The sequence below is a fragment of the Dermacentor andersoni genome, chromosome 8 (assembly GCF_023375885.2).
Source record: "Dermacentor andersoni chromosome 8, qqDerAnde1_hic_scaffold, whole genome shotgun sequence".
Lineage (NCBI taxonomy): Eukaryota > Metazoa > Arthropoda > Arachnida > Ixodida > Ixodidae > Dermacentor > Dermacentor andersoni.
The window spans coordinates 154,011,959-154,038,749 of record NC_092821.1 but is presented as its reverse complement, the minus strand read 5'-3'; the positions used below and the strand labels follow the sequence as shown (position 1 = coordinate 154,038,749).

At 45.9% G+C, this 26,791-nt stretch overlaps 1 protein-coding gene and 1 long non-coding RNA gene across 3 annotated transcripts in view; one reads left to right on the top strand and one right to left on the bottom strand.

The window, feature by feature from the left end:
• Window positions 1-26,791, bottom strand: part of LOC129383311 (uncharacterized) — a 57,599-nt gene that overhangs the window by 4,863 nt on the left and 25,945 nt on the right. Inside the window, exon 1 of one of the 2 annotated variants that reach the window (XR_008611178.1) lies at window positions 13,381-13,471. The exons of the other annotated variant lie outside the window; for it this stretch is intronic. This is a non-coding gene — a long non-coding RNA (uncharacterized lncRNA). Of the gene's footprint in view, window positions 1-13,380; window positions 13,472-26,791 lie in introns of those variants that run through there. 2 annotated transcript variants of the gene reach the window in all.
• LOC126525909 (uncharacterized) lies at window positions 389-21,212 on the top strand. The gene is made up of 10 exons (XM_050173879.3): window positions 389-1,504; window positions 3,139-3,522; window positions 12,039-12,306; window positions 13,448-13,599; window positions 15,668-15,923; window positions 17,251-17,414; window positions 18,235-18,326; window positions 18,842-19,000; window positions 20,688-20,757; window positions 20,840-21,212. The coding sequence occupies exons 1-10, from the start codon at window positions 1,129-1,131 to the stop codon at window positions 20,935-20,937; spliced, it is 2,019 nt and encodes a 672-aa protein (XP_050029836.2). The 5' UTR covers window positions 389-1,128; the 3' UTR covers window positions 20,938-21,212.

The window sequence follows — 26,791 nt, the reverse complement described above, 5'->3', positions numbered from 1 at the left end:
TCCAGCCACCATATACCTGTGACGTTGCCTTTCTTTATGATAGTACTACCGCCTGTATGCCTTGCAACGTGTTGCTAGAGCGTTTGCAACACTCCCAATGTCAGTTGACTTCCTCCTGTGGAGGGAGGCCGGTTACGAAGTTGCCAGGGCCCTAGAAGACTCGGACAATGCAAGCCAGACAGTGCGAATAGATCTCCGATAAAAATTGAGAAGAAGAAGAAGAAAAGAAAAAAGAAAACAAGGTCGAGCCAGCACTATTGACATTTGCACTTTAATTCCTAAGAAATGGCAACAATATACCAATATGTCACATCAGCAAAATATCCTATAACGTAAAGTGGAAACAATATCAGCAACCAGGATTCCTGTGAAAATTCTCTCGTAAATGCTTTATGTCTGTTTAGCAAGTTAAATGGGGAGTTTCAGTTCTCACCAGCTTGGTGGTGCTGGTGCAAAGATCTTTACTTAAGATCCAAATATACGGGCTTATGATGATCACCATCTCCTATACCAGGGAACCAGGGCCAGAGTCCAAGATAGAGAAGACCAGTGTCAGGTTTCTGGTGAATCGGAGTGGAGCCAAAGTGTGTCTGTTCTCAATGAGTCCAAGCCCGCAAGAGTCAGGCTCAATTTTATTTCTGGTGAGGCTGAGTACTAGCGAGCTAGGTGGAGTTTCGTTTGAGTCAGTGTGATTGAGTAAGTACCAAGTTAAAAGATATTATTTGTGTCAGTCTGGGGGCCGTGTATTTTGGCAGTGTATGCAAGCACATAAGTAATACACGTGAAGGTAACAAAGAAAAACATTTTCTGTATAGTCTAAACTGAGCAGCAGAGAACCTAAGGCTGACTATAATGCCTTCTGCTTTGTTAAAATTTCGTAACAATATTTTTTCGCGTTTCATATCCTACAAACACTAACCGCTGAGGCGTCCCGCTCGAAGTCCCAGTCTACAGGTGTGTCGGTGGCGAAATACAAAGGCGCTCGACGACCACCTCGCGTTTTCCTCGTTGTAGCCTGCTGCACTGCATTGCCCAACCCTGGCCGCTGTCGTTTCGATCAAGCAGCGCGCAAGCATCAGGTCAAGGTCCACCCATCGCTACAGAAATTAGGGGCGAGTTGCCGGAAAGATGCAGGGAGGGTCGGCGTCGATTGTTTCGTGTCTATCTGGCTATTTCTCTTTCCTTCCCTCGTCATGCCTCCCAACATCCGTTCTCCACGTGCACGCTGAGGTCAGCCGACGCGCGGGCCGTCCAGTGACGTCAGGAACGCGAAGCTTCATTGAAATTCCGGTGGCACGACTCATTTCGTTTTCTTTTTCGTTTTTTCTTGATCGCAACAAGCCCGGACCATCGACCAAGCGAGAGCGATTCTCTACCGGTCTGCGGAACCGTGCAGTCACTCGGATACAGGCGCCACCAGTTCGCGTCTACGGCTTCCAGTCGAACACCCGTGGCATGGAACGGCTCGTGCTTCTGCTGCTGCTGGCCTGTTGCACAGCTCGGGGTAAGTGGGGAGGCATTTTTTTCATTAACCAGTTCTCGCGAGCCACATTGCACTCAACAAAAAATGTTAGATTCTAAATGAAGTCTCAATTGCGGAAACCGCAAGCCCTCGAAGGTGGAGTTCAAAGCACCCGTGGCACCGGGTGTGCGGCAACTTCAAAATAACTATCGCGTCACATAGGGAACTCGGAGCGCTGCATTAAGGCATTTCTCATTACCCAGGTGTTGATTAGGTCTTCCACGTTAAACCTCCATAACTTACTTACCATGTGAGGGATCAGACAATGAAGCCAGAGAAAGTGGAAAAGACGACGGCCGCCACGACAGCTTAATTGGTGAAGCACTGCATTTAATACGGAGGGTGTGGGTTTGGTTAATTACAACCCGCGGCATGTTATTGTTGCATGCGTTTTCATTTCCCTTAAGCTCATTTCCCCTACATTTAAACATAACAGACACCTATGCTTTCCTTGGCTTGACTGTCTGCTACTACCTGAGCTGACTACAAAAGAAAAAAAAAATCCAATCCATTGCATCCCCTTATTTATATCGCTCGTCCAATAAACTATGATTCAGCAAGATTCATCCATTAACGCCACCTAAATGAGCAGCGTCAACATTTTGCAAGTCGAGTTGGTTATGAATGTTTCAAACGGCGAGATTCAATTCTCGCAAAGGACCGTTCGAAACGCGTTCTTTTAAAAAGTAAATCTAACTTTACTTACTCATTAGTGTTGCAGTTTGGACAAATTTGTAGCAGTCCATATTTAACGGCACCACTAACGAAATGGCCAAGAAGAAGTACCTCACATGTCCTGTTTTCTTTTGCTTGTTCCTGCCTTAAGTTATGCTGTTGAAGATGGTTCACTTACACGGCTAACTACCACCACTAGTCATGTTCGAGTGCCGTCTGCTGTGGTGAAAGCAACACCAAGAAAGTGGCTTAATCATTTCATCGCCCCCGTTTTTCACAAATATTTAGTCCATCTTCTGGAGTTCCCTCTATATATTAGGCGTGATCTTGTTAAATATGAGGAAAGTGGCTCTTCACGGTAGTGAATACAGTGTTTACCATGACTGAAAGGACTGTAAGAGAAAAACATTTTCAATGGATAAGTAAACTACCCGTCTGCGTTACCAAAGACGCTGCTCTTATGACAAGAGGCTCGCTAAACCAGAAAGGACGCCAGAACGTAAGACTGGTGGAGCCGCCGCCTACCATGTGTTACCGCGCGTCACTCACCGTGACGTCACACGTAGGCTCACCTATCTTTTTTTTATCGCTTAATGTGTATTTATTGTAGTTTAAGAGGCAAAGAACTAAACGTAGCAAGTTGCAAGAACTTTTACTCAGCCAAAATGGCCCTAATACGTAAAAGTACTTTGAAATCATGACATCACAATCACATCCCGTTGCTGAGGTTTCTGCGCAAAATTAAGAAAATACAAATTTGAGCTTCATTTCTCCTTCTAAATATGAAGCTATTGCCGAGAAATTAATGAAAATACATATTTCAAAGTATAATTTATCAGTGTAGAGTGATTTAGTGCGTGATTTTAGTGCCCATTTGTTAAAGTGCAGCTGAGCCGCTGTCCATTTGAATGTGCCTGCTCACGAGAGTGCACGTTTTACAGGAGCTTCAGCGAGCGACAAGCAGGGGCGACAGCATGCAACAAAAGCAGAGCGCCATGGTTCATCAAGCAGAAGCGATGAGCCAAGAAACGTTCCTGCTTCCGAAACCGCAGCCCTTGAAAAACCCGCCGTTTACAACCCCTTGGACGCCCAGAGTTCTAAACGACACGTAGACGTTCGGCCTCTTCCAGGACTAAATATCCCCCAAAACCACTACACTTTGCCTCAACTCTTCGACTCGGGCTTCGGTCCGACGGCGCAGGTCGGAGTCCCTTTTGGTGCCGACTTCGACCAGAACCGTGCCTTGTACCCAGATCGCATCGGGCGCCAGGATCCAGGAATAACTCAGAACTTCAGTCCGGGACCAAACCACAACCAATTTCCAGGTCAGCAGGAAACCCTAAAGTCATACACATGTGTTATAGCGCGATCGTGCTTTCGGGTCTTCATAACGGTTTGCATGATAACATTAAGCCCTCTATTAGGCAGGGATGAGATTGGCCCTTTGGTGTTCCGATATCTCTCAGTGACTTACACGCAAGGCCTTTGAGTGCGCGTACGCCTTGAAGTAGCTATGGTCTACTCGAAGCGGTTAGAGCGTGCTCCAGAAATAATGATTTTGCTTGGCCTAATTGGTGCATTCCTGAACACATAACAGGATAGCGCGAAAAAACAAAGACGCAGAACGGTGCATGCTCAGGACGGGTGCAATCCTGTGTACGTACCTTTCTTAGTCCTTGTTTTCTTTTCTTGCGCTGCGCTGTTATGTGTTCTAAAATTAAACAAAACTCCAGTATACGACACACTCTCGCGTCTCCCAGAATTCCTGCAGAGAGCCAGCGCAAGCTCAGGCATGGTTAAACTTTTCTACACGGAACGTTCTCAACTTTTGTGGCACAGCATTCCTTGTAGCACCGCTCTATTTCCATACTTCGTCATTTTTAAAGCGGAGCTCTCCTTGCATTTTTTTGACTAGGTGTCAAAGTGTAGCTTCAGATCTTTAAGATCTCAAGCATATGATGGCTCATTGTGAAGTCGGCTCGGGAACGCCTGCTAGAACTCATTAAGCCCCGAAACGAGGCGTGTTTCCACGCGGAAACAATAGAGAGTTTTAGCATAGGGGCCCCAAAGAGCTATGCGGGTGTTAGCGTTGGGGCAGGCAGGATTGAACAGTTTTAGAATAGGCCGTTGCGTTTGCGGATAGCGTCTTGCGCCGACAGCGCCACACGGCGTCAAAGAAAAGCTATTGGAAATAATTAAAGAAAATATATCACTCTATGATCAGAGTAATCTTGACTTACGTGTTTTCGCGTTAAATTACAATTTAGAGGTTATTCTATTAGCAGCAAGCAATTAGTTGCAATTAGTCTTGAGTAACCAACTTTACGTGCCTTCATCAGCCAAGCTAAGCAGTGTTAGGCCTATGAGGCGTGAAATCGACAATCGAATTCGGAATCAGCGGCGTCTAATGATTCAATCTTCATAACACACGCTAGTTGAGAGAAAGCCATAATCTCAGTCACTTCTCCTAGCTTGCCAACTTCACGCGTTACCGCGAATCGAGCCCAGCTTGGTGCCAGGTTAGAGCCGTCGCTTCGATGGGTCTGCCATGCTTGTTGACACAAATATTTTGCGGTTGCCGCTAAATCAGTGAAACAGCGTGCTCAACGCAAAACCCAAACGCAGTTTGCGTCTCGCGCATGCGCAGGGGCTTCGACGCTATTTCTTTTCGCGGCCCCGATCCTAAAGTTCTCTGATAAAGTTGATACGCGATATGTAACCTGTACTAGGCACAAATACAATGTATTGTACTGAGCAAGCAGAGGTCTGGTAAGGTAATTCTAATTCCTAGAAGCGGATACTCTGCGTGTTTTTTTCCCCTTGGCTTGGTCAGTGACTGCAACTTCGTGAGAAGTGAGAGAGAGAGAGAAAGAAAGGACAGGAAAGGCAGGGAGGTCAACCAGAAGAGTATCCGGTTTGCTACCCTACACTGGGGGTGGGGGAAATGGGAATAGAAAAAGGAGAAAGAGAGAGAGTGATCACTGAGTACGTGTGGGCGGGACACTATGCACAGGGACACTATAAACGGTCTCTTAAACCGGTGTACCTCAAGTATTGCAGTAATGCACACATTGCAATGGAATATGGGAGAAGAAAATATCCGAGCTACTGGTAATATGTTCGTTTTTCACACTTTGAATAAATAATTTAAGAATACATGTTGACTATTCTTGCTGTTCTTTACTGCATTTGATCAACATTGTGCTCCAGAACCATGTTACAATGACTACAAATGACTACGACCGTGTTGCTGGTAGACCAGCCTCAATAATGCATTAATAAACCTCGGTTGGGGCTAGTTGGTATACAGTATATTTAAGGTAAAAAATTCAGTGCAAGTACTCAGGACAACCCACAAAGAAGAGACGAGACAAGCACTGGCGCTGACTAACAGTTACTTTATTCTTCTAAAGACAACGCATACATATATATATATATATATATATATATATATATATATATATATATATATATATATATAAACGAGAAGAAAGGGGGTTAACCGAGGGGCCCGATTTTTATTAGTCATATCATGAGAAGCCAACAAACACAGACACCAAGGACAACATAGGGGAAATTGCTTGTGCTTAATAAATGGAATGAAGAAACGATAAGTTAATGGAAATTGAAGTGGATGAAAAAACAACTTGCCGCAGGTGGGAACCGACTATGACTAATAAAAACCGGGCCCCTCGGTTAACCCCCTTTCTTCCCGTTTATTACATAACGAGGGTCTCGAATCCGGCAACATTGATGCCTTCAGGTAGCATATGTGGGTTTATTCACCAGTTGCCTTCACCCGAAAAGATCACGTTCTCGTGACGCCTGCGGCAACAAGGACGTTCCACATCCGCCGCCAAGGTCTGTGAGTGGTGGCGCTGGCTAACACTCCCAGGGTTCTACTAGTACAAATAAATACCCAAGTGGATGGGAAAACATAGCCGCGGTAGCTCAATTGGTAGACCATCGCACGCGAAATGCGAAGGTTGTGGGTTCGGTTCGCACCTGCGGCAAGTTGTTTTTTCATCCACTTTAATTTCCATTAACGTATCGTTTCTTCACTCCATTTATTAAGCACAAGCAATTTCCCCTATGTTGTCCGTGGTGTCAGTGTTTGTTGGCTTCTCATGATATATATAAACATATATATATATATATATATATATATATATATATATACATATATATACCGTTCGCCACTTAAGCACGCATGCGCACGCAACACAACACACATAAAAATATGCATCTCACACCAGAGCCAGTTACCGAAGATATGCGCCCAATAAATTGTTCGCGTCTCACGGCCAACAAGCACCTCGTCACGTGGTTACGGCGTTTGTGCTTCACCGGCCAAAGTGCAGGCCGAGCCCCAAAGCTGCCAACTAGCGGTTCATTATTGATAGGCTCCATCGTCTTTGTGCGACACAGAACCAGCGGCTGCTCCCGGCGTGTCTGCGCGATTTCAAAACAACCACCACCACCCGTTTCCAATGAATGAATGAATGAAAAAGTATTTTCACAAAGGAGGTATACCGGCGAATGTGGAGCCCTCAGTCCAGGGTCCCTGTGGCCTTTGCAATCTTGCTAGCTCTGCCGATCAGCTTGAGCTGTTCTTCAGGCTTCGAGCAGGACAGTGCAGCCTCCCACTGTTCCGGTGTTGGTGTTTTGTGTACTGGCGCTACCTTTGGTTTCTGGCAGGCCCATGTAACGTGGTAAAGCGTTGCGTGTTCCCCGCATAGCGGGCATTTATTGTCATATGTTGACGGATAGATTTTGCTGGGGTATGTATTAGTGTGCAGTTGTCTTCAGGCAAACGACTGCTCTCTACTAAGGTCTTTGTGGGGAGCATAGAGTTTCCTACAAGAATTACTAGAGGGAACTCTGGCGCTAGTGTCTACGGGAGCTGCAATGGGCGCGGCTGTCCCAGCACGGGAATTATGGGAAGTACATGGATTTGCCTAAACTTCGTCCTTTTGGCTTCAAACGGCATTGTGACTTTGTTAACTCGTCATTTTCAACAGTATATTGCGGAATACATAATTAAATAAACCTCATTAAAGTTGCCCGACGGCAGGATTCGAACACAGGGACTCTAGCACAGAAGCCTGATATTGAAACCATTAAGTCACGGACGCACGTATCGACAAGCGAATGAAACGCCCTTATCAATTTATCGCGGGCATGCCAGTGCCTTGAGACGCTTGGCGCGTTTCGATTTGGCCACCTGGACAAGCTCAATCGTTGCAATTAATAGAAACTGTACGCGTTCCCAGCGTCTTCTGCACTTCGAAGAATATAGATTGCGCCGAAATATACGACAATAATATTTATATAGCGTAATATACAAAGCCACAAGACCGTCTGAATCCACAAGCATGAAGATCAGACAAATCCATGTACTTCCCATCATTCCCACGATAGGACAACCACTGCAGCGCCAGAGTTCCCTCTAGTAATTTTGTAGGAAACTCTATGGTGGGGAGGGGGGGTAGATCCTCCTTAGGGATCTTTGGTTTTCTAAAATTGCTCCATAGCGTCTGGTGACTGTGTCCGGTTCCCCGTCGTGGTGCGCCCCCCGGTTGGCGTATGCTCGGGCGTTGGCGTCGGCACGCTGGTTCCCTGTCACAGTCTCATGACCTGGTGTCCACGTAATGAAGCATCTAGAAAAGGTGATTTTTCTAGTCTTGAGTTTGCGGATGGCCGCAGTGGATATGCGTCCACTGCTCTACCTTCTGCACGCTTCTTGCGAGTCCGTAAGTATTGCTGTAGTGGCCTCTTCGCCCTGGTGGGTGATGGCGAGTGCGATTGTCGCTTCCTCAGCCTCGAGGGTGTTGTTGCCTTTGATCGAAGTGCAATTGATTTCTCTAAGCTAGTGATCAACAACGCTGACTACCGCCCCCGAGTGCTCCCTGTATGTGGCCGCGTAGACGTATAACACATCTTTTCTCGCCGCGAAATATCTTTTGTGTGCTTCTGATCTTGCCTTTGTTCTGGCCTTGTGTATTTTAGGGTGCATGTTTCTCGGTATCGGGCTGACCTCAATGATCTCTAGAATCTCTTTAGGTATGCTTTCCGTGCTGTTAATTTCTCTGCAAGCATCCCTCATACCCAGTATCTTCAGCGTGTTCCTGCCCGTTGGAGTCAGCATGAGTCGCATTTTCTGCGCGAGAATGTGAGCTTCGATGTGTTCTTGCACTGTGTTGTTTATGCCCAATTGAAAGAATTTCTCCGACGAGGTACGAGGTATTGACCGGTAGTCCGAGAGCGCATTTGTAAGCTTTCCTAAGGATTGCCTCTAATTGTTCTTTTTCCTGCTCGAGCGGTGTTTGGTAGGAGACACTGTATACAATGCTAATGACCACGAGGGCCTTTATTAGCCTACATGTGTCCTCTTCCTTCATACCTCGTCGTCTGTCTGAGATTCTTGCGATCATCCTCGTGATCTGAGCTGTAGTGTTTGCCAGCTGTCTGATTGTGTGATCCACACGACAGTTGCTTTGTTTCCACGTGCCAAGGATCTTAACTTGGCATACCTCCGGAATCTTCTTCCCCCTTATGAAGATGTCTATGGAGTTTTGCAGATTGTATATTCTTCTGTAGACTCTGAGCACCTCGGATTTCTCCGGGGAACAGACAAGTCCGCAGTGTTCAGTGTATGCGTGGACTGTATCTGCTGCACTCTGCAGAAAGTCTTCTTTTTCTCGTAGGATCCCTTGGTCACCTAGATTGTGACGTCGTCGGCGTATATGGCATGCCTGAGCCCTTCAATTTTTTCGAGCTTCCGTGCTAACCCGATCATAACAATTTTAAAAAGCGTAGGGGTTATCACAGAGCCTTGCAGTGTTCCCCTTTTTGGCATGTTGAAGGTGTCAGTCCTGATGCCTCCTATATCAATGGTGGCGGTTCTGTCACTGAGGAAAGCTTTGACGTAGTTGTGTATTCTCTGCCCGCAACCAATGTTGCTGAGACCCTCCAGCACAGCCCTATGACTTACATTGTCGGAGGCCGCCTTAAGATCGAGTGCAAGCAAGATATTTTATCCGTATTTCGCGATGGTAATAAGTACCTCCTCCTTAATCTGCAATAGGATGTCTTGCGTTGAGAGGCATTTTCTGAATCCAAACATAGTGCGAGGCATGAGCTCGTTATCCTGCAGGTGGGTCTTCAACCTCTGAAGCACAATTCTCTCGTATACTTTTCCCAAGCAGGACGTTAGCGAAATGGGTCGCAGGTTTTCCAGGCAGGGAGTCTTTCCTGACTTCGGAATCATTACTATTTCTGCATTTCTCCAGTCGTACGGGATAGTCCCCTGTTCCCAGTGTTTATTTACGAATTCTGTAAATAGTTTGATGGAGTTTTCGTCCAGGTTCCTTATCATGGCGTTGGTGATGCCATCCTTCCCTGGCGTGGTGTTCTGTATGGCAGACGTCACAGCGTGTCTCACTTCTTCTATGGTAATTGGTTCATCTAGAGCGGGATTCGCTTCGCCCATGTATGCCAAGCTGCAGTAGACGTCCGTTGTATCCCCAATGTAGCGCTGCTTGATGTTCTCAAGCATTTCCCGGTCTGTGCCTTGGAATCGGTGCGCGATAAGTTGGGTCGTTTTACGATTTTCGGACTTCGTCATGGTTCGTTCTATAAGAGCCCTTAGCAAGGCCCATTTCTTTTTCCAGCCTAGGGTCCCCTGTAGCTCGCTGCATTCTTGGCCCCAGCTGCGCCCTGAGAGTTCTGTCGCATACTCTTCGGCTTGTCTGGTGACCTCAACGATCTTTAGTCCGAGTTTTCTGTTGTGCGATCTTCTTTGTAGCCCCCGTCGGGCGTCCCATAGGTGTAAAAGATCCTTATCCACCTCGGATGTGTTGGAGGTGAGGGCGGCCTCTCGGGTTAGCCTTTTGCAGTCTGCCTTGATTTCTGAGACCCAGTTCGTAATGTCTGTGATCTCAGTGTCTTCGGACTCCGCCCTAGTTTTTCTATAATCTACCTAGTCGGTGAGCCTAGCCTGGCCAAGTCTTTTCCTGATCGGGAGGGTTTATATCTTGGTGCGCAAAATGAAGTGGTCGATGCTAAGCGTTCCCCCGTCGTTTTCCCATTGAGCGCTCCTTACCCCTCTGACGAATGCCAAGTCTGGGCACGAATCTCACTTGACACTGTTCCCCACTCGCGTGGGTTGGGTGTGGTCTGTGATGAGACTAAGCCTTCTGCGATCCGTTTCTCTGGCTAGGTCCCTGCCTTTTTGAGTTTCCTTAACGTAGCCCCAGCTTTTGTGCCAGGCATTAAAATCACCCAGTATGACGAGACCCTTCTTGCCTGCTGCTTGTTCTGCCTTGCGTAACAGGTAGCCGAAGTTGGCTTTCCTCTGACTGGGCGGGCTGTAAGTGTTGAGGAGAAAGATGCTTTCTTGGCTTCTTTTTTGGGTAATAATTTCAATAAAGGCGTGGTCAATGTCAGTTGCGTCGATGTCGTGTCTGATTACGGTGACAGCTTTGGCAACCAGCGACGCGACCTTACTCTGGCCGAGCCCTTCATAGACTGAGTAGCCCGCGGGAGTGGGTAAGCAGCCAGTTTCCTGTAGGACGATTATGTCTGGCGGAGCTGTGCAGTTAGTGATGTGCTGTTTAAGGAGACCCTGCTTTCTGCGGATCCCACAGCAGTTCCACTGCCATATATCGAGGGTTTCCAACTTGACCGAGCTTTTACGGTTGCTCGCCATACTCAGCCGATGGCCTAGTATAGGGTTTAGTTCTGGATTTCATGCCCGTAAATTGTACTAGACGTTCTCTATCCGTGCGCGCCTCCTCTTGGATGTTAGAAACGAAATTGCTAAGATTCGCTAGTGCATCGTTCATGGCTACCATGGCAGTTGTGAATTCCTGCCGCCCTATGGTGGCCGACTGGGTTTCGTCTGTTTGCGGCTTTGATTTTGTCTGCCCTGTTTTCAGTGCCTTAAGTTCATCTATGAGCTCGTTGAGCTTCTGTCTGAGCTCAGTATTTTCTGCCCTGAGAGTCTGAATAGTTTGCCTTAGCTCATTTACTTCGTCGTTCTGCGTGTTCGTGTTCTTTGGAGCAGTGGCAGAGGCTGAGAAAAGGTGCGCTTTCCAGCTCACCTTACTGTCTTCTTCCTTCTTGTTTATGGTCTTCTTCTGCTGCTTCTTTTTCGTTTCCGAAGCCTGCCTGGTCTTGGACGCGGATATCCAGCTTGATCTGGACCTGGATGTCGAGCTGGAGTCCCAACTGAACCAGCGTTTCCTGGGCCGGCCACGTCCGCCGGCGTCCCTGGCTTCGGCGTCTGGTTCCTCTTTTTTTTTTCTCGCCCATGGGCTCCTCGGTTTCCAGAGGCGTTCTTTGTACTCCTTTGCCCGTGTGGGGTGCGCTCCTTGCACAGCGCACACCTGGGCTCGCAGGTGTGTCCGTCTTCGATTACTGGCTCGGCGCAGTTCGAACAGACAACGGCGTCAGGTGTGGGGCATACATCCGCCCTATGCCCAGGCTTGAAGCATATATAGCAAACTTGCCGCGATGACCGATAGAGGTAGCAACGTGTCTCGCCACCGTAGTAGTAAACTTAGCGGGGGACGATCTTGCCCTCGAAGGTAAACGACAGGACCGGCGCCGGTCCTGTCGTTTGTGTTCTTCTTCTTGAGTCGTGGTCTTCTGCGCCTTGCCTTTATTAATTCAAGCATGAACCAACTAGCCCAAGCAAGAGTTTTACTTCAGTAGTGAATATATTGCTCTTTACCTGACAGAGCAGTGTTTCCGTGAGCTCTTGTTGATACCTCGAGTAACGGCGATGACAGTTTCTGGAGCATTTTCTACTTAATTACAAGGTATGTGTATGACGCAGGGTCGGATGCGGACGGCACATCACCAGCGGTGCTGGGAGCCAGACCTCTGGGCGGAGGAAGCGGCCCCAGCGCCGTCGGTAGCAGACCGGACGGGAGTAGCCGCGCCAAGGTGCCGCCCATCGAGCTGTCGCGGGACCCCGATGTGGTGACAGTGGCCGACATCGAGCGGCTGGGCGACGCCAAGCTCGAGCGCACCGTTCGCGGCTACTACGACAGCGGCGCCGACAGGGAGCAGACACTCAGGGAGAACGTGCAGGCTTTCTCCAGGTACCTCGCTTCGCCTGCAGAGCCGCGACTACATACTACGAAGTGTGTTGCGCTTGGTTATGTATCCCCCTGAAACGAATGATGGAGTGCAGCGTAACGACATACGCATGCCACACAAAAAGAGAAAAAGGAAGGTGTTACGTTCGGCTTGAACGTGCAGGATGACACCCCATAACTCATGGCTGCAAGGGGAACCTACTTTTTGGCAAGGCATGAAGGGATGTGAGTGAAGCAACAGCGGTGCAACTAATACGTTGCTTAGTAGAACAGTAACAGACAATACGCTGCTAGTGAACATAACGGGCCGCAATATGTTAACGCTCTATAACAAATAGCACTCTTGTTTCATTAAGTTCCCCAAAGGACACGGATAGTGGTTTCAAGTCCTTGGGCAAGTTAATCTAAAACCCTATTTCAGCAGATTGAGTCGTCTGTTATCAATTAAAAAGCCAATTCAGAGTAAATATTGTATTATTAGAATTACAAAGGAATAGCTTGTCAAATGCATTTACGGGAATAAGGCTGTTCAGAGTTTTCATCAGTGTAATGAACACATGCTAATTAATTAACCAAAAACAATTGGAAGGACTAGTTATTTCGGAAGAGTGCAATGCCTTTCGCACGGAAATAACTGAAGCTAAGTAATTGGATGGCGTGAATCTGTAAATGCTTAACTAAAGCAAATCGCTGGAATACGCGTTACTCATCTAATCAGTCAAGATTCGTATTAGTCTATACCAAGAAATTTTGAGTGGTCTGAAATATCAAATTCAGGAAACATTGGAAGCAAGATAGAAACATGTGAAATTGAGAACAGTAAGACCTGGCATAAGATGACAATATCAAAAAATGAAACATGAAAATCAACCAGAGAGAAAGGAAACCGGTAAGATTGCCCAGACGGAGGAAGGCGAAATTCGAGAATGAAATTTCTTATCAGATTGAAAAGTTTGCTGTGACCGTGCCCCTCCCCCATTAATCCGATTCTTTGTATTTTATTTACTTAGGTTTTTGCTTTCTTCAACTGGAAAGCAAAATATTAAAAAAAGTAATACGTCGGTGAAAGCACATTACCTAGTACAACTCATGTGGTCAAATTGCTGATTCACTCGCACGCCTTGACTTCTTGCCTCCAACGCAGGCTCCGCTTCCGACCCCAGGTGTTAGTGGACGTGTCCAAAACAAGCACGGCGACGAGGGTGCTCGGGCGGGAGATATCGATGCCAATTGGCATAGCGCCATCGGCGATGCAGAAGCTGGCCCACCCTGTTGGAGAGGTGGGAACCGCAAAAGGTAGTTACTGGGACCCTGAATCGGGAAGTGGGTTCCTGCATGCTTGCGATATCCTTCAAAATTATCATTATTCAGTTATTTAATCCAGCTGAGAGTATAACTTTGCCCTACAATGATAGCTGAAATCATTCCTGCGGCTCTTTAACTTTACGTAAATCCATGCGTGTCTCGTGACCGACAACAGGAAAACCGAGAAGCCCGACTTTTGTTAGTCGCAACCATATTTTGTTAGTCGACTCACCGTGTACTTCCTCTCGACACACAGTGTACGAAAGGAGAAAAAGGGTTCAGCAACAAAATAATTTGGCAGAACCCATCTCACGATGACTGTTCACATCCGATCCGGGCATCCGGACATCCGGATCAAGTAAGGACATCCAGACATTGCCCCTGGATCCGCGCATTCTGAGGGTTTCGCTTCCTTGGAAGCTGCACACCGAGACTATATTTGGTTTGTCGACTTCAGGAAGTGTAGCAATTCGCATGTCGCTTTCTGAGTTTGACGTATTGATTTTCGTCTTGGGGCTGAACCGCACAGAGAACATACGTGAGGTTCGTCAAGCCATAAATGATATTGCAGCACGTTCTAGGGTAGGTGGATTCATAGACAGATAGCGTAATGGAACTTTACAGGTAAGCTTGAAAACCAGTTTGTGAAAACGCATTGACGTCAACCTGTCAGGAAGATCACGTGCGTCCAGAGCCCCCGCGATGACAGAATTAAGCATCCGTATCAGGATCAGAATTCGCTTTATTTCCAACACACAAGGTGGGAGTCCCGCAGGCAAAAAGCTGCCGCAGACAACCTGACGGGACCTGGGGGCCTACAGAGGGCAAGAGGCAATGGATTTCACCAACTGTAGCAACTGTATATACATACAGTCATTGTGAAGAAGAAATGAATTTGCTTAATACAGATACAGCATACATGATGGACATTATCTGAAAATTCATAAACACTGCAGGAAAAGTAACAGTAAAAAGTTTAGTGCTTTATGAGGTAATCACGCACTTCTCATTTAAACGTGCTGAGTGGGGCTCTGAAATCGATGTGAGCTTTAATTTAAAAGGTTGTATAGTGTAGGCATGCAGTAGTCCAGCCTAGATCTACCGCAATGTGTACGTGTACGCGGCACTGGTGTTAGCCTGGTACGTAGGCTGTATAGTCATACGGGGAATGATTTGTATTTTCGGAAGTTTATGTTTATACATATAAAGAGCTAGTTGATGATCGTGTAACATAGACGCTTAAATTATGTTTAAGATTATGTTTTAAGCATATTATGTTCTTGAAGCAGCAATATGAAGGTCAGATATGGCATATGTGCAGCAACGCCTTCTTCACGGTTCTTATGCTAGTCTATTCGTGTAGCCTTACGAAATACAACTTCTATGCAGAACTTTCTATTCTTCGCTAACTATCGGCAATAGATTCAAGAGTTCTATGAAAGGGTCTAGTTGGTGGCTCTCCGTACTTGCTTATGCGCTAGCACGTTACTAAATATGCCGATAATAAGAGCCTTATTTCACTTTTCATGTGTTTCATACTTAGCGAGCAACGCTGTGGAAGTTGCGTAAAAATTTCCGCCATCTCAGCCGATCACTTCGCGCGTTTCGAGGTCTAGTCCCGTGGCCACGCATGGTCGCGCGAGCCAGCGCGTGAGAATGCCGCAGCGGGTTGCCATTGAAAAACCCGAATAAGAAAGGAAGTAAAAGCAAAGTGTATTATTATAACAGCGTATTATTAACAGCCGTATATCACAGTTTGTTTATTTCTAAGAATTCAAACTTTTTGTTTCATTTGTTACTGAGGAAAAGTAAAAAAGAGTTTTACAGAATTGCTGGCAAAGAACACCAAAATATTTCTTGTTGCAAACTCGTACATATACGGCAAGAAGCCTCGCTAGCCTCATCAGCGTTGCACGCTAGTTCTGAAATGCAGTAAAGATAAGCTGTAAACACGAAATGATGCAATCATTTCGTCAAGCACTGTGCGGTGAATAAACCGAGCTGTTCTCGGTGTTCACGTATACGGATATTTCTCACGGTTACATCATTACACGCGCAGCGGCCGAGGCCGCAGGTACGGTGATGATCCTCAGCACCCTGAGCACCACATCACTGGAGGAGGTGCGTCGGGGCGCGCCCAATTGCCTGCTGTGGTACCAGCTCTACGTGTACCGGAACCGGTCCCTCACCGAGTCGCTGGTCAAGCGCGCTGTACAGGCGGGATACTCGGCTCTGGTGCTGACGGTCGATGCTCCCGTGTTCGGCCTCAGGATAGCCGACGTCAAGAACAACTTCAGCCTGCCTCCAAACCTCAAGTGAATCAAGTCGCGTCGTCTCTTAAGTTTATCCTAAAAGATGAGTCAGCCAATCAGCCCACGTTGTTGACGGCATACACTTCTGCACTTCGACGCTGAACAATTCATAGGATGATGTAGCTCAGGGGCTCTTATCTAAATGCACGGGAACGGAGAAATCATTTTCTCGGCAACCACTGCACCGAATTTGAGGAGGTTCCTTGCATTTAAAAGAAAATGTTAAGCTGTAGTGACTGCAGGGAAGTGCATTGCTCCTGTAGGCTATCAATGTTTTTACTAATCTCGCTGAAGATTGAAAAATTTTAAAGAAGACTCAAATATTAGGTTTACAACTCTGTAGCACAGCAGTAAAAAACATCACCTTTCTCTGAACTTCATCTAATATTACATCTAAAGCGCACGAAATCCATGCATTATGTATTGCTCAGAAATATGCCACTAATTCTTGAGTAGGACTTCTACAATACCTTCATGCACATTAAAACAATTTTGCGTAAGCTGTAATATGTCGATTTCTTCAGCTTCAGATGCTCTAAGAGGTGCACTTTGCAGAACTGTGATATTTGTTGTTGGTGGAGACTTAGGAATTTGTAAACTTCGTGCTTATATTTTTTTATGCTTAGCAGTTTACGGGAACCGTAAAAAATGCCAGCCTCTAAATATAAAATTTTCGATCTATACTCACTAGAATTTAACTTTCTCTTTCAAGTTCAACTAAATTCATTCGAATCGATCCAGCCGTTGCCTCATAAAAGCCTTTCTGCTTTTCACATGTATACGAATTGGGGAATCAGACTTGGCACCGAGCCGCTTCATAAGAGAAGAGGATGAAGGAAAGGAACAAGGATAGAACAACAAATTGCACACGGGCACAAAGGCCACAAGATGAATACCATAGGCGATGCAACGAGACTCGAGGAAGCACAGGATGCCGCAATGAGCCATGCAACTTCTTGTGGCCAACTTCAACGAGCTATAAAGCATATTACGTTGCACAAGTATTTTTTTAGAAAGAGACAGAAAAATATTTCATTGAAAGTTACGTCTTTGCCCATATCTTTTCCCTGACAGATTATTGGGTAAAACAAGTTCTGGCAATAAGCTTCTTGCACGCTTTGGTTATTTTCCTCGAATCTTTTTCATACACCCACTGTTACCATGCGTTCTAACTACGAAACTTAAGTGCTTCATCTTTGCCCCGCTCGCACTGACAGACCTAGCCGTCGACTACAATTACTGCGTTTCATTCTGCATCCTGTGCTGATCAATCTCTGTCAAAGCCTTCAATCTGTTCGTAACTGGTTACATGTGTCTCTCGCATTTTCAGGCTTGCGAACCTGGAAGGTTCCCTGTCTGACCTGTCCTCAATGTCTGGCTCGGGGCTGACCGAGTACACAAACAGGCTGTTTAACCCGTCAGTTACTTGGGAGGATGTGCCATGGCTTCGAAAAATCTCCGGTCTACCCGTCGTCATCAAGGGCATCGTGACGCGTACGTCATTCAAATGTTCGCTCAACATGTAGTCCACATTCGCTCTACGCGCGACATTCAAGCACGGCTTCCTTCTACATTGCAGCTTTTCTGGCTGTCTTAATTTTTTTAAGCACGCGTACATCCACAGGAACTTACAGACTTGGACTAGCATGCCAGGCCATCAAACAGGCTAGCATCTCAGTCAGCTTCTCAGTCAGCCTCTCTCTCACTATGCTTACTGCTTGAAAGATTGCTGTGTTCAATTTGTACGCAAGTTTTGATTTCCCACTATGTTTTTAATTGCAGCACGCATAAGCAGTCACTCGCATATATAACGTGCCACATACCTAAAGCCTATCACGAGAAGCCAACAAACAAAGACACCAAGGAAAACATAGGGGAAATCACTTGTACTTAATAACCGAACTAAAGAAATGATAACTTTATGGCAATGAAAGTTGATGAAAATATACCTAAAGCCTACATTTTTCATTCCTTAATGTCTCTTTTTTTTTTCATTCCCTAGTAAAGCTTCGATGTGTTGTTCTGATCTTCGACAGCATGAATGCTGTTAAGATTCCTCTCCTCTTCAAGCGAGTGGATATGGTGTCCCTTTAAGGACACAATTGTAAGCCTCCTTATCTATCTGTGTATTTATGGGCCTTATACATGTGATAATATTGATTATGCTTCCACTGTAAAAATACTTCTGCAGAATGATGATCTATGTCACAGGATCATATCTCGCTTTCCGAGATTCAGATAACTGTCAGATGATTCAGCCGTTTCATGGTCCGGCAAACTCCGAACGGACCGCGTGTCCTGCTTCTGGGTGCAGCCGAGGCAGCTGTCTACGCGCAAACGTACGGAGCAGCTGCCGTCTTGGTATCCAATCACGGAGGTCGCCAGCTTGACGGAGCACCAGCGACGGTGAGTGCTCCAAGAAGGGCTTCTCGCAGCACGTATAGCTTGTATGCAGTAGCGCGATTTAGTCGAGACGCCGAAATGAGAGAAAATGAGTGCCAAATTCGAACTACTCTTTGTCCTATTGCTTGTGACAGTACAAAAAGGCCATTCAGCAGTCGTATGACAACCCTTTCGTCGTTACCACACAGATTCTATTTCGTTCCATTTGATATATTTTTCATTTGTACGAAGCGCAGAAGCGAACTGACCTATTTATGCTATGACGTCACATATTAGCTGCAGTTGTTTGTCGTGTCTCGTTTATCGTGCGCAGACATTTATCATATCAGCGTCCGTCCGAGTGTGTACAGCTGCGTTTTCCTTTTTCGTTTGTGTTTAAATTTTCTCCATCTGAACCGATTTCAGGGACGCTGGTCGTCGCCTCCCCTTATATAGTATAAAATAATGCGCACCGTGAGCGTGCCTTGGGCTCCCACTTGTCGAAAGTCACCAACCACCGCCGCTCCTCCTCTTTCCAGATCGAGGCCCTGCCCGAGATCGTCGCGGCGACTCGGGGTCGAGTGGAGGTCTACATGGACGGCGGAGTGCGGAGCGGCGCCGACGCGGCCAAGGCGCTCAGCCTGGGGGCGCGCGCAGTGTTCGTGGGGAGGCCCGCCCTGTGGGGGCTCTCATACAACGTGAGCACCCGTCTCGTCTCGCCGCTTCCTTCAAACGTCGCGAAGCATCTCTCGACCTCGGCGCGTCCAGCACGCGTTTAGTAATAAATTACAAGGAACGCGTAAGCTACGAATGCGAGCGAGAGGTTCCCGGTAAGATAGAGAGAGATACAGAACAAGGATAGGAAAGGAAGAGAGGTCAACTAGGCGAGAATGGCTATAGGAGCTCGTCGATAGGGGATCGACAAGTAAACCCTCGTTATAACGAAGTCGTCGTGACTGGAAATCGGCTTCATTATAACCGCTACTTTGTTAAAAGCGAAGATTACCTAAAAACTTATAGTAACGCGGGACAAGCTCACCAACAGCGCGGAAGCTCTTAAAGTGTATGACAAAACCGCGCTCGATATGATGCCAGTGACGAATTTCTGCTGACGCCCATGAACAGCTGACTCATCTGCTAGTCGTAATCACGTGACTTAGTTAGCCCCAAGGATGTGCCATCATGTCAGAGTGACCTCCGCAGTGATCCCTCCAAGAAAATATGAACAAACGAAAAAAGTGTTCGCGTGTGCTGAACCTGACTATGTCATCCGAATATCCCGCCATGCATTTCGGAATAAGCTGAGTTTGCTGCTAGCCTACTTCGAATAATCCCGCCTAAAATGCATGCACTGTTGTGTGATGCTTGTATAAATTTACATCAATAATAATAATTATTATAACAATTTCAAGAACCTTACGCCCATCATAGCTCTCACTACAGTACCAGAATATTGTAAAACAACGGGCAGTTTACCTCGTGCGACACTCAAACCGAAAGCACAACTACAGTTTGGCGGTTGATTGAACCTAATCAAGATATACGACGCTCTTAGCAGGCGCGGACAATAGAAATGAAAGACGGGGCGCACACAGTGTTATGTGCGTCTTGTCGTTATATTCTAACGTCTACGTCTGATATACGCGCATTGTATTACATCAAACCAATGTGATAATCAAAATGCGTATTGTGCTGTTGCCGCTTGAAGCAGCCAATACACGAGAAGTGCAGGAAGGGGGTTAGAAAAAAAATGCATAGTGATCTCACATCGATTCTCTGACCCCACGCCGACAGCAACTGATAAATGTGTTTCATGTAATCATCCTAAATGCTATACTTATGCTGCCTAAAAAACGAAGGAGCCTCTCCCAGCGATCTCCATTTACGTCCACATAGATTTCAACATCAGCCCACTCCATTTGTTTGCACATGTATGTGCAAGCTGAGATGTTCCCTATCAAGGACATGTTAGGCAATATGAATGACTCAGCGCCTTCAAGCCCAACAGCATTACAGATTGCTCCGTCACGCGCGAGGTGGTAAAGTACTAAAACACCACTGATTACCCCTCATTACCAATTCCAGAAAGTCCTATCACGATTTAGTATGCTTCTCATGGCGGTGAGTACTCGTTGTAACCGTCTCCAGAAGGAGCCACTGGTTTCGATCTCAGTTTTGCATATGGCAGTAGCAAGGAGCTCATTTGTCCTCACGTGGCACTTGCAGAATGTGGACTAGCTGAAGAACGGCGTTGTAGTGTTAACTTCTTCAGTAGAGAGAACCCTAATAAATATAGTCATGAGAACAAACATCTTTCCTTCTGTCTAAAGCTTTTAATATGGACATGTGACCTCAGCGACTTGGTGCTATTCTTGTTTCTTCTAGGGTACGGAAGGTGTCGCCAGGATGCTCGAGATATTGAGATCAGAGTTTGAGCGAACCATCGCTTTGCTCGGTGAGGAATACATGTTCTCTAAATCATTTTTGGAAATTAACGTCTACACAATATTTATTTTCTTTCTCAACTCACTCTGTAGGATGCCCGGACTCCAACAAGTTGACGTCGAGGTACGTCGTCCGTGAAGAGTACTACTCGCAGCTCCACTGGCGAAGTTTCCCTCGCCAAGAGCTTTGAACAAACAAGGCCGAATTACCCACTGCATTGATTGGCGAATGCCTCGAGTGAGTGCAACCCGGGAAAATAATTGTAGAGGGACTCCCGAAGATGCAAGTTTGCGAAGACGGCTGTATGCTCTCGTATCCTCAGGGGTTCAACCACAAGCCATGCTGATAGTGCGACGGCTGCACCAAGTGCCACGACCTCGAAAAGGGGGGAAAGACCTCAAAGTTCCGAAAAAGTACCCGTTTAAGTTTATGAATAACAAAGTAAAGGATGTGCTGATTACATGACTTTACGATTATGGGCTCTCACATGGTAAAAACATAAGCTCACTTTCAATCCGGTAATATGTGCCCTACTGATATTGATGACCTCGTGATTTGATGGCTTCATGAGAGCTTTTTTTTTCTTTCTTGGCCTTTAACGCCTCAAATAGGAGCGCCAGCACAAAGAAAACTGCCGCTTTATTAAGGTTTCTTTTTTTCTTTTTCTCTATGACTGTGTTGTTCCAAGATGATTTCCTAGCGTAATTGAAAAGAATCAGCTGTATGTGGAATATATTTGAGATACACTACTCATTTTATGCCACAAGGCAAATTATCAAATTATAAAACTATTTCTTATATTATTATGCACATGTATTCATACTGAATAGTGCGCAGTGTATTGGTCCGCGTAGAATAACGATTCGGGTGCCTGGATCAAGCGGTTAAATTTTTTTTCCTTTGTGTGTCCGCGCGTGCGCTATAGTAAACGATGTTTCCGGTTTTATCGAAATAACGCGCCCATGAATGTTTGTGTTAGATCTAGTAGTGGGTGGCAGTTAACAGTGGGTATCAGATTTCAGGGGGCTACACACCTTACCTAAAAGATGTCAAAGGGGAATTCGGATTACAGGTGCATATCTAAACCGGATATTGAGGCAAAGCTGAAGAAAGCCACATTTATGCATAATTCAGCTTTTTCTGCGATTTCTTCTATTTCCGTGCCCTTCGTTATTCCTGAAATGATACGCGTGGTACTTTCACATGAGCCGAGACTCGCCAGCAGGCATGGAAGCGGCCAAGGAAGCTTTGGAGCAGCAAATTTTGCTCTTTGGAGCAGGTTTGGAGCATGAACGGTCCGTTTTGGAGCAGTAAACACGCGTTTTGGAGCAACTTAGCAAATTGCAATACGAGTCAAATACAGGCGTACGAAGAAAAGGTGTTCCTTATTTGACTTTGCAGAACGCCATTAGGTTACGGCAGATCAGTTCTGCGGAAGCCTGCAAGGCGAGCAAAATTCAAGACAGGGAAGGTCATCCAGATGACTCTAGCAGGAAGCTTCAAGGAAAGTCATACAAGTTTCTCAGAAAACACCCAAAAATTACATACCGCATGTGCCAACTAACTCAGGACGAGCTAGTGGGATAGTTGGTTATACATGTCTGTTGGATCACAGCCCACAATAAATCGACAGGGAGCGACAGAGTAAAGACACCACCAAACGCTGACCACCACTGGTTTATTTTCACGCGAGGGGATTGTATACACACACAACTCGACGCATGCCCGCACGCAGAAACAACAAAACCAAGAAGAAACGTGAAGGCCCTCCTCGATAGCGGTGAAAAATCTCGTGCGAATCAAAGCCACGCCTACTTCTAAGCCAACATTTATAGATGGGGCCTAGAAAAAAATAACCGAGGCCTTTTGTTCATAGGCTTGTGTTATGCTAGTCGAGTGTTCTTTTTTTCATTGCGAACAAGCAACAAGTATTTAATTTTACTCAACTAAAATTTATTACCTCACATATTCAGTAAGAAGCTAATGCAGAAGTTGTGGAATACGTCAAGAAAGGACCTATAACAAAGTATGTAGGGACCTAGCTTTTGTGTGGTCCTTTTTTCCGACAAAATAAAAAAAGCACGAACAAGCCTGCCCATTTTTTTTCTAGTTCCTTTTTTTTAATCCACGTGATACGGCATCCCCACACCTGTAGTATAAGCGGTCCGAGACGTAAACGTCATCAGTGCATTGCGCATATTGCGAAAGTGCGAACCTGGGTCGCTGTCTTGCAACGGTTTGGAAAGCATCCCGTCACAAAATCGCGCTGCTTCGCGTGTGACAGAGACGGAATACGCGCGCCAAATACATCTGGCGCAGTGAGAAAAAAGCACCACCGTTGGTTCCCACTGCCACTACTTGACGAGGTTTGCGTAAATATTTGGTGCACAGAAGCGTTGTCTCGCTCACAGCCTGTTTTTCTTCGTTCTTTTTTATTTATTTCACGGGCTTTCTTTCTCGCTAAAAAGTCTTCCCGAAGCCTAGGTTGTTTTAACTGCTCTTATTGGTAATTTGTCAACATCCTCCACAACGTTCTCATTGACATCTTATCGATTAGGTAAATTTATCAATTCAGCTAATTAAACGTATTCGTGCAGATTTATGCCACCGAACACAACCAACATTGCAACGACGCCGATGCTGAGACGGATTGCTTAGGCTTGGACTGCCGGGCTAGCCAACGCATGTCTATGGGTTGCCACAGAACAAACACGTGAATCCTGCTAAATAATTTCATTCGAAATTAGCGCTTTCGTGTGGGTTGGCGCAGCTCCTCGATGGTTTCGCGCAAGATGGCGCAATTGGCGCAGCATTTGCACCCCCTGCGTCAGTCATCTTAAGGGCCGCAATGGCACTGACCACGTGTCCCAGCTCTTAATATTCTATCACCCTATCTCCGTAGGGGATCTCTTCTCTGAAGAGTCTCTTCCATTTGCATCTATTATATACTGTCACCTTCACTACTAGGGGCAACACGCCCGCTCCGGTGGCCGGATAGCCTTCCGGGTGGAGCTGGTTACTGTGTACAACGCGACACGCACTCGCGATAAATGTGAAGGGCGCTAGGAGGATCAGCCTTCGGCTGCGGCCCAACTCAGATGCCGCCTTTCAAATACGTGTAAAGCGCAGAAATGCATTTCTGAGATAACCCCTGGGCTGATTTTAATGAAATGAGTTGGGTTATAGAGAGAAAGTTAAATTCTAGTGACGTTTCGCGCAAATGTTTTATCTAGGGCCCGAATTATTTCACAGTAAGTTTTAAAAAAACTGCAAATTATTAAATATCGAAGCCCGCAGTTTGCGGGTTTGACGTTCTGCATCAAAAACAGATATCGATGCTCTTCAAGCTGCCTACGTTAAGCCATCTAAAGGGTACAATTATGACATAAGTTTACAGCTTCAGTGAATTCCTTACAGTGTTTATAAGGGCTTAGAAAAAGTCATACTCACATAATAGCATTATATTGAAAAGCGCCGTATAACAAAGAAATTTTGCCCGCGTCACATATGCTAATAAGTGCACTTTACAGAATTGTGATATCATTTTTCGTTGCTGAGTTACACAGTTGTAAACTTGATAATGTTGGTATGTGAAAATTCAATATTTTCGACAATTTTATTTAAATATTCACGGCCTAAATCAAAACTCTGCTTGCAACAGTCACTCGTATTTACCTTTTCATCTTAGATACAGCCTACCTCATCAAATTTGCCGCAGTGCTTACTGACAAAAATGATTTCTCCTTTCCCAAGTATCCAGATGGGAGCTTCCGAGCTAAAGCTTCCTCTTATGCCGTTTCTGCAATGTACGTCAACCCCTGTGCGCTTGGTCACCGTTTTTATGCACAGTCTCGATAATATACAGGCCAGCCGCCAAAATCGGTGCGCATGAACTTTGGAGTGCAATGAGTCATACAAACATGTTCTTTCTCACTTCTGTCACATGAGAACGCACAATAGAACGCTTTAGATCGCACCAGAGAGATAGGAAAGAAATTTATTTAACCAAGACTGCGAATGCTCGGCGGAATCCTTCTATAGGAGTAGATGACGCGAAAAATTACGACAATAGCGTATGTTTGTCTTTTTTTCTTTTCTTGCTTTGCAGTACCATTAGCCCCTTCGCACCTGCCACGCAATGCGAGGCAGCCATAAGGAACGTATGCGTCAATTTGTTCCTTCCATTCTCCCTCTTCTCCACGATTTCAATTTACTTATTTAAGTAAATCAACGGCAACCCTTCCCGACAGAAAACAAAAGAGGTGAACACAGAGCTGTATGGAGAATTCCTCGATCTGCCCAGAGAGCCTCCTGCCACTTTTTCTTCAGGAGAACTCGTTTTTTTCTTGCTGAGAAAGTCAACCTTCATTGCCTTCCCGCTGGTTTAGTACTCCCCCGTTTCAACTACGTAAATCACTTCTTTTTCTCTCTCTCTCTTCAACACCCGCCATGGTTACTTAGTGGCTTTTGCGTTGCCCTGCTAAGCACGAAGTCGCGGGAACAAATTCTGGCCGCAGCGGCTGCATTTATATGAGGGTTAAATGCAAAAATACCCCTGTACCATGTATTGGGTGCCCGTTAGAGAACCCCAGCTGGTCAAAATTGATCCGGAATACGGAATCCCCCACTACGCCGTGCCTCATAATCGTATCGTGGTTTAATCTTAATTTCAAGTTTATTTCCCCTTCAACCTCGTCTGCAGTGTTGGCTACCTTAATCTTGCTCGGATGTAGTTATGCCCCCGTGGTTTCACACAAGAATCCCTAGGTGAAACTCTGGCACTAGTGTCTGCAAGGGAGCGACCACGAAGGCAGCCGAACGGTGGGAAATGCAGGAATTTGCTCATATTTCGCCTTTGGGGCTTCAAGCGGCTCTGTGGCTCCACAGATTGATGATATTCAACAAAACATTTCGTATTAAATTCAACAACTGGCAATAATTACGCATATCGTGATGGCTTATTAGCCCTACTGTGCCGGAGAAAACTATGACTGCTTGGAAATTTAGAAATATAAACATAAAACACAATAAATAACGCTAGAACATAGTTTGAATACACAAGGGCGATGATTAGACAAATTCATGTACTGACCATCATTACCATAGTAACTAAACGATCTTAACGCCAGAGTCCTCTCTAGTCCCTTTAGCGAGAATCTCTATGGTCGTGTCAAAGCTTTCTCTCTCATGACAGTTCACACTAAAATCTCCGCTCCCATTACTTGTTCTTAAGCACGTTTTTTCTGTGCCGTTCTACCTGTCTCAAGACACAGCGGAAGGATGGCATAAGGGAAGTCTTAGCGTCTCCCATAGATATGCACTTGTGGTATATTTTACAGGTCGAATCAGAGCGCTCCGGCTTAGCTCCAAAGCTTGCTAAAACAGCAATAAAGCTTACAACAAGAACAACAAAAACTGTAGCGCAAACGCTGGATTTGACGTTCTGCTGTAGACCGTATTCACACTATCAATCAGGTGATAGAGAAAGGTGCGGAATATAACCAACCCTTATATATAGCTTTCATTGACTACAAGAACGCGTTTGATTCAGTCGAAACCTCAGCAGTCATGCAGGCATTACGGAATCGCAGGGTAGACGAGCCGTATGTAAAAATACTGAAAGATATCTATAGCGGCTCCACAGCCACCGTAGTCCTCCATAAAGAAAGCAACAAAATCCCAATAAAGAAAGGCGTCAGGCAGGGAGATACGATCTCTCCGATGCTATTCACAGCGTGTTTACAGGAGGTATTCAGAGACCTGGATTGGGAAGAATTGGGGACAAGAGTTAATGGAGAATTCCTTAGTAACTTGCGATTCGCTGTTGATATTGCCTTGCTTAGTAACTCAGGGGACCAATTGCAATGCATGCTCACTGACCTGGACAGGCAAAGCAGAAAGGTGGGTCTCAAAACTAATCTGCAGAAAAGTAAACTAATGTTTAGAGTCTCGTAAGAGAACAGCAGTTTACGATAGGTAGCGAGGCACTGGAACTGGTAAGAGAATACATCTACTTAGGGTAGGTAGTGACCGCGGATCCAGGT

Excerpts from the sequence above, each read along its gene's own strand:
- LOC126525909 (XM_050173879.3), top strand. The coding sequence starts at position 1,129 with ATGCAGGGAGGGTCGGCGTCGATTGTTTCGTGTCTATCTGGCTATTTC. Across the intron at positions 3,523-12,038 it reads AAACCACAACCAATTTCCAG|GGTCGGATGCGGACGGCACA; the intron begins GTCAGCAGGAAA and ends TGTATGACGCAG. Across the intron at positions 13,600-15,667 it reads AGAGGTGGGAACCGCAAAAG|CGGCCGAGGCCGCAGGTACG; the intron begins GTAGTTACTGGG and ends TTACACGCGCAG.